General features: G+C 25.5%; 1 protein-coding gene across 2 annotated transcripts; it reads left to right on the top strand.

The window, feature by feature from the left end:
- Positions 1–8,466: 8,466 nt before the first annotated feature.
- LOC112690041 (F-box only protein 33) lies at positions 8,467–13,350 on the top strand. 2 transcript variants are annotated; one of them, XM_025563936.1, is made up of 8 exons: positions 8,467–9,115; positions 9,205–9,493; positions 9,552–9,700; positions 9,839–9,959; positions 10,055–10,250; positions 10,513–10,646; positions 10,797–10,853; positions 13,264–13,350. In XM_025563936.1, exons 1-8 carry the CDS (start codon positions 8,739–8,741, stop codon positions 13,264–13,266), a joined length of 1,326 nt encoding a protein of 441 aa, XP_025419721.1. In that variant the 5' UTR covers positions 8,467–8,738; the 3' UTR covers positions 13,267–13,350. The 2 variants fall into 2 exon arrangements, with proteins under 2 accessions (XP_025419721.1, XP_025419720.1); XM_025563935.1 differs by lacking the exon at positions 13,264–13,350 and having other exon boundaries at positions 10,797–10,907.
- Positions 13,351–14,182: the final 832 nt, after the last annotated feature.

Here is a 14,182-nt window from a genome sequence, read left to right as displayed (position 1 = left end):
TAAGGCAGAGAGGAATAGGCGTATTATGGTATGGCAGCTGTATTACAACTAACGCTTGGATATTAAAAAAAGGCAGGCTCTCAAGCGATGAGTGGACAAACGCCATTAAAGCGTCAATGAACTCGATGTCTAACCGAGGAACAGGAGGTAGGAGTGTCGACAATCCCCATTGCAGGAATCTAGCCTGCAATGAGAATAACATAATTGAAACTTTGCCCCACATCCGAGGATCCTGCCCCAAGACAGAACTTCTTCGCAACAATGCCCATCACGAAGTTCGTACCACCTTGGCCAATCTATTTAGAGCGAAAAACTTCGAATTACACGAAGAAGTGAGCTGTGTAGCATTCAATGAAGGAGCAACTCAAAACAGAAGAGCTGACATCATAGTGGTAGACAGAAGAAATGGACGAGGCCTTATCTTAGACCCCACGATTCGTTGGGAAACTAACGACAAACAACAAGACGTCAAAGTGCACGAAGAGAAAAGAGATATATATTTGCCGTGCACACCCAACCTAAGCCACCTCTATGGAGTAAGAGAGTGGGAAGTATGTGGGCTCTGATTCAGCGCACGCGGAACCACATCGAAACTCTTACAGGACTTCTTCAAGAACTACGGCCTTCAGTGAAGCGACCTCATAAAAATATGTCTGTCCGTATTGCAGGACACACTGCATATAATAAATTATCATTTATATTCTTAGAAAACTATTATCAATATTGTAATCTTCTTTTTATTTTTATTATTATTTTTTTTTTTTATTTATATCTACTGCTAATTTAATTATTATCTTTATTCTATTCTATTTATATCTATACACATTTTAAACAAAAAAGCTATGTACAACTGTATTGAATGGTAAACTGTGTCGTAAGGCAACTCACAAGGTGAGCAGTCCGCTATATTTTTATATTTTTATTTATATATTAATAAAGTTGTTTATATATATCTATTTTTTTTTTTTTTTTTTTTATTATTTATTGTAAAGAAAACATTTATAAAACAAGTAAATAATAACATTTAGATTAAATTTTACAATAAATTATCTATCTCCTTTAAGCATATGCTTGTGATGGAGGTAGAGAGTTACATTATAATAATAGAACAAATACATATAGGTACACTATTAAATGTTTACATTAAATCTAAGATTGATACATTTAGAACAAGAAAAAGTATGTGAAAATAAATTTGAAAGAAAAAAAAATAAAAAATGTTGCATTTTAATCTTTATACACTTAATAAAGAAAATAACCATAAGTTAATTTGTTCTTTTATACTTGCAATTTTAAGATTCCCAGTTGTAGTGAAAATGAGTTTTTTTAAATGTAGCGGCATTAAATTAAAATATTTCGGACCTAAATAATTAATAAATTTTTGGCCAAATGTTTTTTTGTAATAAGTTATATTCACATCAAAAGCTTTTACTTCTCTTTTTTTTCCTATAATTTCCATATCTATAAATGTTTCATAATTTTGTATTACATATAGAATAGTTACCTTCTTATACACACTCTCGAATGGTAGCACTCTAAACAGTTTAAAATTATCTCCCGTAGATCCTACTAAGTTATTTTTGCATAAACAGATCCTAATAATCCTTCTTTATAAAATTTTTAAAGGTCTAACCGCACACTCATTCAGACCTCCCCAGACCAATAAACCATATTGGAATATTGATTGGAATAAAGATAAATAAATAATACGCATAGTTTGCACAGGTAAATAGTTCCGTAGCTTGGAAAAACTAAATGTTAAAGTACGCATACGCATTATAATATTATTAGTGGGTAATTTCCATTTCATGTGTTTGTCAAAAATTATACCCAAATACCTGATACTAGAGACCTTATATATTGTTTGACATAAAATTGAATTACAACTATCTTCATTCTCACAGAAACAGATTTTTAATTCATCATAATGATTCTGATCTTTATTAATTGAAAAGTTTATATAATTTGTTTTTTTGATGATTTATAGAGAGTTTCCTATGATTGAGATACTTAATTACTTTCTTAAATTCTTTTGTTGCTATTAAGCGAACTTCATCCCATGAATCACCCGAAAACAGAAGACAAGTATCATCACCATAAGTCACAATTTGTCCATCTATTTTTAAATCACATATAGAGTTGATGTATAATATGAACAGTATAGGGCCTAAGACGCTACCTTGTGGTACACCACATTGAATATTCATTTCATCACCTTTACTGTCATTGATTTGAACTAATTGTTTTCCGTTTTCTAAATAATTTTTAAACCATTTAAAACTGTTATTCTTTAGACCAAAACTTGGTCTAGTTATCTAATATCTATAGTTTTTAATTTTAATAATAATAATAATAATAATAAAATTTGAAAAATTTGTCAAAATATGTATAATAAGCATAAAAATTTAAAATATGCACTCTACTGCAAAATCTATCGAATATGCAAAAATATGCACATTCAAATTTTAGATCTGATATCATGGCAAAGAAACGAATTTATTTCGCACTCTGCTATATTTAACAATAATTAAAAAAAGTATGCAATTGCTAGAAGTCCCTAAGCCTAATTATAACTCTTTAAAATAATTTTTATTCGTGTTTATATGACAAATATAAAAAAAAAATATATTAAAATAAATATATCTAATAAGTCAATAACACTTAATTCTATAAAAAAAAAAAGCCACCCTCCCAAAAAAGCCACCCTAGGCTATAAGTCTTTTAGCCTGACCCCTAATCCGCCACCGTAAGGATCTATCTCCTATATTTTCCGTAGGTAGGCCCCTTAGAGGGGTGCCAATTTTTTTGTGCTGGGCCACAATATGTCTAAATGCGGCACTGGATGTAGCTAGTGCTTGAATTGGGAGGTCCAGGGGGACGGAGCTCCTCTACTATTTTTTTTTTGCGTACCCCAACTATATTTTTTCACCGGAACGGGGGATGCCACGTTCATCCTAATTAATGTCTAAAATAATTTTTATGTGAATTTCAATTTACGTCAATTTGAAAACGAATTTTACAATTTATAATATCAAAACTATTTTCATAATTAAAAATTATATGGTGGTTATGATAAGGAACAACGTCATCATTTCTGAAGAAATATAAATAGCAATGTCTGTGAATTTGGTGTATTATACTTTGTACATTGTACGGTTTGTTATTAATATTGGCGATTGACGATATCGTCATTTCGGAGAAAAATAAATGCCCGCACCACAACTAATCTTCTAAGGCCGTGGCCCGCACTAAAGAGTAAAAGTAAATAAAAACAAAAATCAAATACATGATTATATCATTCGATTCATGAGACTGCCTGATCGCCTACAATTATGTTAATTGTTATTTTATTTTTATTTTCTATTGTAACATGTAGGATGTTGGTATTGCTATCAAAATATATTATATTTGGAATTTAAATATTAGTTTAGCTGAAAAGTGGCATCAAAATATATGTAAGGTTGGCGGAGAGGGGGGGTCAGGGAAAAAACCCACCACGGGTCTGTGTTAAATAATTGTGCACATAGAACGCAGTTTTCAAATCGTTAGACTGAGCTCTTCTACTTAATTTTTCCTAATTCGAGCACTGGATGTAGCTATTCAATTTTATCAATTATTATGATTATTTTTTTCTCTAATGAAATCTCTATTAGATATTACTATACGAACTGCTTTTTTGTTTCATAGTTACTCAATTTTATCATTTAAATGTATTTATGTATTTGTAATGTATTTATCATTCAAATGTATTTATAATTCATAACTGATTAAATTTTTCCCGACTCCGATTGTTAGAAATAGAATTCAATTTTCACTGCATCATGTCGTTTTTTTATGACGTTTAAGAATACGTTTATAATGTTTAATGTTAATGTTTTTTTGTTCGTGGTGTTGCTTGTAATTATAGGGTCCGTATATTCAGTTATATGACTAAATCTAAATTCTCGTAAAGCGTAATATAATATGCAATACAGTATACATTTCGAATAGCAATAAAAACATTAATACTTCTTATTATACTTATTATATACTACTCATATTATGGCATTAGTACTAATAACTAGTGTTTTAAAAATATACCATTTACACAACTACACACATTATCGAGAATTTTTATTTTTTCCTGTAATGGTGATATTTTAACGATGTAATAATTAAGCAACTTTTGACAATATTTGAAAACATTAATACAATAACAATTATATAATGACATAATGGTGATCCATTTAACATTCAACGATAAAATATAATAATTATGTTTATAAACCATTGATTGTATTTAATGAACAAATTAATATTTCGATGTTCATTCGTTTTCCTGTAGTACTGTCAATCAGATGTTAAATCAGACTAAAATAGTATTTAAAAATAAAACTAACGTTTCTTAATCGTGCCTAACACAAAACAGTAGCATTTAAGCAGTCTTATAAGAATTTTTTTAATAAAAATCAAGTATGTGCTTATGATTTGTGTTATTTTGTATTCTTCTAAGCTACCAACTATAGGCGCATAGTGATCATATAAAAAATATCAATAATCAAAGTCTAATAAAAATAAAATATAAATACATACATATATAAGGTAAGTTTTATCTAAATAATCGTATCAATAAAATGTTTAATATATATATATATATGTATTATATATATTATATATAATATTTATATTTATATTGTATTTTGATTAAATATATATTATATTCTTTGAATATCCATTGAATGAAATTTTAAATATTTTATAGACTACAAAATATTTGAAATTTCATCAATAATTTGATATAGGAATAAAATTGATGATATTACTAATAATTTTAATGTTATTAAAAATAAATTATCTTTTAAATTTAAACATTAACCATAAGAGTCGAATAATAGAGGACATTATACCAGGAAGACTACTCAATATTGACACTTTATCATATTGATACACCTATTATTACCAATACATTATCATTGTAGAATTAATTTTTATACTTATATTAGTCACATCACGCATATATTCCATTTAATATGTATACATATTTCATGCATCATACAAATATTACAAAAATAATAACTATTATGATGTAATATGATTCCGGTTATCAAATTTGATCGGTATATGTTAATATAATAAAACCATTAGGTATAATAATATAAACATTATAACAATAAAGCTATAATTATATCACATGATTTATAGTTTGTATACATTGAGTTTTTGCAGACTCAATTTAAACTATTGAAAAAAGCTTATATTTATAGTATCAATAGAGTCTTATTTGAAATATAATTTATAAATTTATGACAGTAAGAAATATTGCTTTTTTTTACTTATTTGTAAATAGTTAGAATTGTCCAGAATTGGACACGTTATTATTATATAATTATATAAGTATAACATTAGAATAATGTAACATTCGTTTGCATTATATAATTATGAAAACATTTTAATAATTCTTATAATACTATTTAAATTTAAAATTAATTACAAGCATTAAAAATCATAATTAAATTAAAATGTGATAAATACAATTATAAATTATTAAAATATTCATTCGTTTTACAAAAAAGATCAAGAAATTGTCTATAATATTATGGTGTAGTCAAAATGTCCTTTTAATTCGATATCCCTAGACTCAATTCTAAATTTTAACAGTTCTTTAAAATTTCCTTTATTTCCTACAATGGAATTTTGATTTGAATCAATATTATCAAGTTAATTTTCATAATTTCTATGGCCATTGAAGGCTATATTTTGTCTTGCTAAAAATAAAAGTGACTGAATAATGAGACATTATTTTTCTATTTTCGTCAACTGTTCTCATACGTTGAGTATTTACTAAGTTCATTTTTTTTCCTAGTTTTCATAATCATTTATAAAATCTTTAGATTTCAAAACAGTTTCAACAAAATTTTGTATTTTGATGAGTATTCAAATCTCCCGAATTTCCCAATAAGTTTTTAAATTTCACCAAAGGCTTAGTGACAAGTATACCTAGAGGCATAGCTTTTTATTTCCAGTACCATGTCCTTTAAAATAGAATAAACTACAATATTTACAAAACAAGCCTTTTTGATTTTCGGAAAAAACAGTCCATAAATATAAATTAAGATGCTTTTGACTTAAGTATCGACATATTTTTTCTCCATTACGATTTTCAATGGAATAAAAGAATTTAAAATCTTTTGGAGGATTCCAATGATTTTTTAAAAGATTATAACGACACTAAAATTTGTAATATTAAATTTTTCCAACGGAGGTGACACTTGCCCCAGTGCCTCCCCCTGGATCCGTCTTTGACCACCTCCATCGTCTAAATTGTAAAAAGGTCCATATTCGAACACTCGTAGACGAAGTATACTTTCAGTAATATTTATGAGAAGATCACTGGAAATATCACATAAATTGATAGTTATGAGTTTGTTTAGTAAAAATCTTTGGATAGACGACACTGTTTATAAAAAAATAACAAAAACAACATCGGAATATACCGTGTATTCAATTTTAAAGGAAACAGGAAATATTTCGAACGCAATTCCTTGAATTTAATTTGGGTTTTTTTACAGGGTACAGGACTTATAAATATATATATTTTTGATAAATTCTAATTTTTAACTTTTTTTTTATCTGCGCATGCGCAGTAAGATAAAAATTTCTTAAATAGGAACCATCATTTTTAACACTGGATTCGGTTTGCTTTATTTTTTTTTAGCAACTTTGATCTACACAGTTTTTTGATATATTCAAAATTGATATTTTTTATTCGTATTTATCGCATATTTCAACGCTCTACGTATTTTAATCAAGCATTTACAAATATTATTATAACAATTTATTTTTATTAAAACTACAAGATGTATTTATTATAACATTGAATTTATAAACAAATATCATAAAATAATAATAATAATTTATTATTCCATAAACTGTTCAAAATTATTGTCATTATTTTCAACACATGCTTCCATTCGTCTAAGTAGTTCTATTTGTGTAGCTGCTATTATTTGATCTTCTGTGAGTTCATTACACGCAATGATTATTTTATTTTTCAAATCATCAAGATTAATAAGTGGATTTTCATAAGCTACTGTTTTTAAATGTCCTCATAAAAAATAATCTAACGGTGTTATATCAGGTGATCTAGCGAGCCATTGTACTAGACCATATGAACCCATCCACTTATTGCTAAAAGTTTGGTTAAGGTATTTTCGAACAATAATTGCATTATGGGCGGGAACATCTTATTGGAAAATGCTTTAAAATATGCGATGAATACGAATTACCTAATTTAAAACTTTCGGTCGTCTTAAAAATGTCAATTTTGAACATATCAAAAAACTGTAAAAATCAAAGTTGCCCAAAAAAATAGAGTAAACCGAATCCAGTGTCAAAAATGGTGGTTTCTATTTAAGAATTTTTAATTTTACTGCGCATGCGCAGATAAAAAAAGTTTAAAATTAGAATTTATCAAAAACATATGAATTTATAAGTCCTGTACCCTGTAAGAAAAACCCGAATCAAATTCAAGGTCTTGCGTTCGAAATATTTCCTGTTGCCTTTAAAATTGAATACACGGTATAGGTAACAATCGACAAGTGATGATTACTTTACATATAACCATTGATTATACATTTATAATCAATAATAATATTAATTTAGTCTAAGAAGTATTATGTAGATCATTTCTGATGGTTTGAGTCTATACCGTAATTTTTGTTTAATGGTCAACGTTTTTGTTTATAATTATTTTTTAATGAAATTCCATTGAATATTGTAGTTACTTACAACAATTAAAAATAGTTATGAAAATAAAAAATTTTAAAAGATTTTTGGAATTAACTCAGAGGCTGAATTTTCTTTTTAATTTTCAACCGAAAAATTAAATAATTACCTAAAGCGCGTGTTAAAAACAAAACATATTTTTAAAAATAAAATTGTGGCATAATTATTATTATTATTTCGTATGGTTTAAATATAATAAATTAAATGTGACATAATGCATTTATGTACTCTAATACCCGAAACGGATAATTTCAATACTTCTATGAATTTTCATTTTTGATGAATGTTTAGTTTCCCATAAAAACCTGTTAACATTTAAGACTTTTATAAGAAATCTAGTGAAAAATATAAAAACCAACGATGGGATTGATAAATTGTATTTTATCCATAAAAAAATGACATTAACAATTTTTCTTTGTAATTTTCAAACTGCATCTCCACAATAACCCCTTTAATATTGTGCAGGGTGTGAGAAATTAATCGTTTTCTAGTCATTCCGCTGTATATAGATTATTATAAACTGTATTAAACTATAACGCCGATTTTTAATGTATTTTATAATATTTCTAAATAAGTAAATGATTTTACACGACGTTTGTTTTCGATATTCTTTGTGTAAAACTTGAACACACTGATAATCATATGATTTACTTACTATTGACGATAATATTTACACCTGCTGATCGTTTCCGTATCAGCTGTCGTTTGTATCTGTGTTTCCAAATTTGTTATAATGTTCAATTTACTCAGCTCTTGTATAAACTCAAAATATTTTCTGAAACATACCTGTTTGATTGATATAAAATAAATCAATTACAAAATCCATTATTAAATTTTAGTTGCCTCCAAGGCGTAATATCATTATTTATTATTGTTATTGTACTGTTTGACTGATACTACTTCTGACCCTTAATTGAAAATGCAACTAATCAAATGTCTGTAAATTGTACAACAGATCATTATTATTTACCAGAATGGAAACCGTCAATTGGAATGATTTGCCTAGCTTGGCTCTCCACCAGGTGTTTACGTATCTGTCGCCCAAGTCTAGAGTGTCAGCTTCATCCACTTGCAAACATTGGAGAACTGCTCTTTATCATCCACTCTTTTGGCATAGTTTATATCTTGACATATCATTATCTGGAAGTTCATTTACTGAAGTCAAATCTAAAGTGAAGCATACCAATAAGAATTTAGCGACACTGGTGCGTGATTTCCACCTTACATTTGATTCTCGTAGCACACAATGCTTTGAATTAGCTTCTACTGTTATTAAAGCATTGATGGATAATCAACTGTTAAGAAATATTGACATCAAACTTGGTCATTGCGAAGTATCTAAAAACAAAATGTAAGAATACTTATTGAATAGAATTAAGGAAATAATAATATGAAAAATAATACTCTGGTTTTATGTCTTCTAATTTTCTATTAAATCAGATTTCAGGATAGTTCCATTCAGTTGTGTACATATAGGTGGTCAATTCAAAATTATTTTGAATTTGCCATATTGAATGTTGTACAGAAAGGAAATATTGAAGGATTTAGTTTTGGATATTTTATGTTTTACTATTGGAATGTTTTAATTCATATGCTAGCTAAGTATAGTTGTCATAGCTTACAGCGTTTAGAATTGGCTGGATTGGGACCATCAATTTTTAATGAAGAAAGCAAAACCATATGTTTCAATTCTACCTTTGATAGCATGTCATCACTGACAAATTTAAAGGTATATTTATTCCTTTACTGATTAGTAATATTGGTTAATTATTTAAAAATTTTTTTAGAAATTAAGTTTAGACCTCAATTCCAATACTTGCAAATTGCTTCCAGCTCTGTGTTCTATGACTCTACTAGAAATCTTAGTTTTACATGTTCATAAAGAGTTGGATATAGAAATAAGCGATGACATTTGGGCTGATGTTAAAAAATATTGGTAATTACTGGGTAGTACACAATTGTGTTTAAAAACTTAAATTGATTAGCTATGTGAATTAAGTTATACTTAATTATTATTATAATAAGTTCATACTTTACTATGAAATTATAATTGTATGCTTATTATTTTTATTAGTCCTAAACTTGAACTGAGGTTAACAATTATTAACTGTCATACTGTTGCCAAATATCTTCATACTAAATTACTTCGCCCATCGATGCCTCTAACTCATCTAAAAGTACTGTTTTGTAAAATGGTACGTTTTATAATATTTTAACAATTTATTTTAATGTGCTTGTTATAATAACTTTGTGTTTTAACATATTAAATTGTATTTTATGAATTCTATAGATGAATGTACAAGTTTTACATAAGTTATTAGACTATAGAAATACATTACAATCATTGATTTGGGTTGATGATCAGTCAATGAATCCTGGTTCTTTACTTAAAGGACAACAACTAGATCCATCTGCCGGTGAAGATACTAATCCACTTATAATATTATCATGGGTTTGCAGCAAATTAGCAGAACTTGTTATACTAGGTAAATTTTATTAATCTATTAATTAAACAATGAATGACATAATTGAATTATAAGAGATATATTTCAGAATATTATTAAATAGTCAATTCAATAATCAATAGTATTGCGCTAAATCAATAATAATTATTTTTAATTGAAAACCTAAGTTTATTTTATTTATGTTAAACAAAATATTTGTTGATATTTAATTAATACTATAAACTATCCTTATTTGGATTAATTAATTTAAATTATTGTAAATTACAAATGTATATATTTTCAGGATACTTAATTGAGCCAGTAGATGTATGTGGCATTGCAAGACTGAGAGGTCCCAATTTAAAAGTATTTGAATTACTTGAAGAAGATATTTGCTTTAAACAACCACGGAGCATAATTTATGATGAAATAGTTACTGTAAGTTTATTAAAATTAAAATATTATTCAATTATTAATAGCTGAACTATTATAAGTTTACAAGTATTTTTTTTTTACATTTTAATTGAGGGATTTATTTATAACCTGCTTATTAATATTACGATGATTTTTGTTTTAAAATACATTTAGGATGTTTCAAGTTGGATGAATACAAATTGGAAACCTATAAATATGAATAATTTACTTGTAAGTCATTCAAATTACATAGTAAAATGTATTTCAAAAGATTTAACCATATAATTAGATAACTAATTATAATTTATCAAGATAAGAACACAAAATATCTATTAAATTTACATATTACATTATAATTTTCGTAATTAACAAACATACAATTTTAGTCCCAAATTTTTAGTAGAATAGTAAAACTATAGTATATTTATATATATTATACATATTTTAATAACAAAATAAATTAAAAAATATGGAAATTTTATCTATACATTTTATTTAAAATATTTTAAAATTGAGATACACTTATTAACAATAATTTTGTATTGTTGTATTGTTGCAAGTATGTTGTGTTATTGAGTCTCAACATATAATGGACTATGTTTTTTTATAGTTATAAAAGTAAAAAATCATTGTCATTTATGACCTTTTAGTGTGATGGGTTATGATTCAAATGTATTGTTAAAATTCTTTTTTTAAAAACACTATCCACAAAACTCAGAAAATTATTCAGTAAAAATAACTTGTACTCTATGAATTAAAAAAAAAAAATTAATTTAAAGTTATATGTTTGTTTAAAGTTATAATTTAACACTATCTTTATCTAGTCTTATAATTTACAATCTATTTTTTTTAATGGATAGATAGGTAGATTATGTTAAACATTCATAATTGCTTTCATTCAATTTATAATTATTTATTCGCCTTGTTAATGTTATGGACTTATATTTATTTATTTGTTTGTTTAAATAAAAAATATTTTTGAAATAAAAGCTAAAAAATAATTTCATTATTTATTTGAAGTTCAATACCCAAAATATAGAAGTATTTCAAATTTGTACTTATACAAATATTTTTTTTTACATTTATTTATGATATGCAAAATGTTTCATTTAAAATATATTATTCTATTTTTAATTTGTTAAAGCTTAAAAATTATAAATTATTTTAATTTGAACTTTTTAAAAAAAAAAGAAAACTACAAAATTATTGAAAGTTACCATAGTACATTATTAATTTACCCTGTTTATTAATTATTATATTCAATAATAGTTTTATATATACTTTAATTTATTTTTCTATCTTATTATTTATCTAAAAATAACAAATTGAATAAAACAATCATTATATTTTGTATAGTATTCATAAATTCTCGGTTAAATTTTTACTTAATAAATTTAATAAGATCAATTTTTTATGCAATGATCAATCTAATTGCTTTAAAGTAAAACATTTGTTTTTAATAACAATAAAACAAATTTGTTTTGTATTATAAGAGCAAAAGTGTTCCTATCTCAAACTGAGTAACTATGTGGTTCTACTTATACAATGAGTGCAACTCAAAAAAGCACATTTTACTTATTAAACTGTGATAACATCTATTAAAATATGTACAACATTATAGTGTTTAGGCAATTAAAACTGGCCGTAGCTAGGACGGACCATCAAAGAGTTGTTAATATTGTTAAAAGAAATATTGTTGTTAAAATGTGTCTATTTAAATATATATAAAAGAACGTAATTTTAGAAATACAGTAAATTCCGCTTGATGTGAGCATGTTAGGACCAACCCTGTTTGCCTACATTAAGCTGCTGCCCATACAAATTGAAATTAGTTCAAGAACGCAACAATTTATTATATCAAAAGAAGTTTTTATTTTTACAATTCAAAAAATTTTTAAATAATTACTATGTATATAAATAAAATTAAATATAATATTTGTATTAAATAAAGTTACTCTTTGGATGATATGAATAGATATGACGAAATTCGATTAAATTAGTCGTTTTTAAATACGTATGTGTATATTCAAACACTATGATAAAATAAAATTGCCCACATATTGCGCGGTTTTATTCAACATTGTTAATATACATTTGTATTGGGACCAGACCTGTCTGCCTACACTAAGCGGATGCAGGGGCTTATTTAGGAGAGTGGGTGATATGGGTGTAAGAACACACCCCATTGACCATATTCTATGGTATTTCATTAAATTACAAACTTACCTACTTATTTTATTTACTTACTAATTTGAATGAACGTTGTATACAACTTATCAATTTTACATACACTGTCTTAATATAATCATTTTCATTAGTATAATAATTTATATAAATACATGGTATTTATTTATATAATATAGGAGGAGGGCAGAGTCTCCCACTTACCATAAGTTTATTTAATTTTAAAATACTCCCGTTAAATGAATTTTGGATATGCCACTGAGCGGATGCCCACATTAAGTGGAATCCACTGTATTTCATTAATTAAGATCTATATTGCTGTGATGTTTTAAAAGATCTTTTCCTATGTCGTTAGTATAGGAAAAATGTCTTTAACCATTTTATAAAAAAACTAACAATTATTTTGTTATTATTGTTTTGATTGTTACAATTTATTTGTGTGAATATTTTTCAACAGTAACACAAGCAACTATGACTGAATGAATAATGAATAATTCATATTTACTTGTTATCATTAAAACCATTTTATTCTGTGATCAATAACAAAAATATTAAAAAGATGTATTAAAAGTTTTTTTAAAAACTTTTTGTTTTTATTTATATATTTTATATTTTATCGTTTTCCTTTTATTTTTATTTTTTTTTTATCAAAGTTTTAGTTACGATTATTTAATAAATTAATTACTATTAATTTATTTTATTTATTACCATATATTTTGTTGTAGTTTACAACTATCAATATTAGGTTTTAAAAGAATGGAATAAAAATTTTTAATTTTCTTTAAAAATTATTAATTAAATATTACCAAAATAATAAATTAATGAAATACTTATTTTGTTTTGTTTATGCAATTATTATGTCATTATTATCATTTATGTTTTAAAAGTATTAATATAATGTATTCACCTATGTATTCTTATGCTTGTATTCATTACTCTTTTAGATAAGTATATTTACATAACTCAGAGTTATTGGAAACTTTAAAAAATATATTATAATAATTATGTAAACTTATGTGATGGTCTTAATTATATTTTATTTACATTGTCTATTATCTATTTGTTGCATATTTTTTGTAAAACAGATTTTGTTGGTGTTTGATCTCCTTTAAATTGGTGTATGTTTAAAATCTTATTTGTTTACTATTATAACTACACTTTTAAGATTATACTTTAAATTTACTTGCACTTATATCATTGTATCTCTTTTACAAAAATTATTGTAATGTACTTTTTTTATAATTTGAATATCTATTTTAATTTTTGATATACTGAATATCAAGATTTTACTGTGAAATTTTAGTAATATAATATGTATTTTTTTTTCTCCTTTACTTTCTTGATGTAAAAATATCAATGTTAATGATAGGATAATA

This window comes from Sipha flava, unplaced genomic scaffold (assembly GCF_003268045.1).
Source record: "Sipha flava isolate LNK unplaced genomic scaffold, YSA_version1 48_pilon_pilon, whole genome shotgun sequence".
NCBI lineage: Eukaryota > Metazoa > Arthropoda > Insecta > Hemiptera > Aphididae > Sipha > Sipha flava.
This window is presented reverse-complemented; position numbering and strand designations above follow the sequence as displayed.

What these genes read in the sequence shown, in the direction of transcription:
- LOC112690041 (XM_025563935.1), top strand. Translation starts at nt 8,739, where the DNA reads ATGGAAACCGTCAATTGGAATGATTTGCCTAGCTTGGCTCTCCACCAG. An exon ending in AGCAGAACTTGTTATACTAG is followed by an intron (nt 10,251 to 10,512) that starts GTAAATTTTATT and finishes ATATATTTTCAG; the next exon opens with GATACTTAATTGAGCCAGTA. An exon ending in TTTATGATGAAATAGTTACT is followed by an intron (nt 10,647 to 10,796) that starts GTAAGTTTATTA and finishes AAATACATTTAG; the next exon opens with GATGTTTCAAGTTGGATGAA.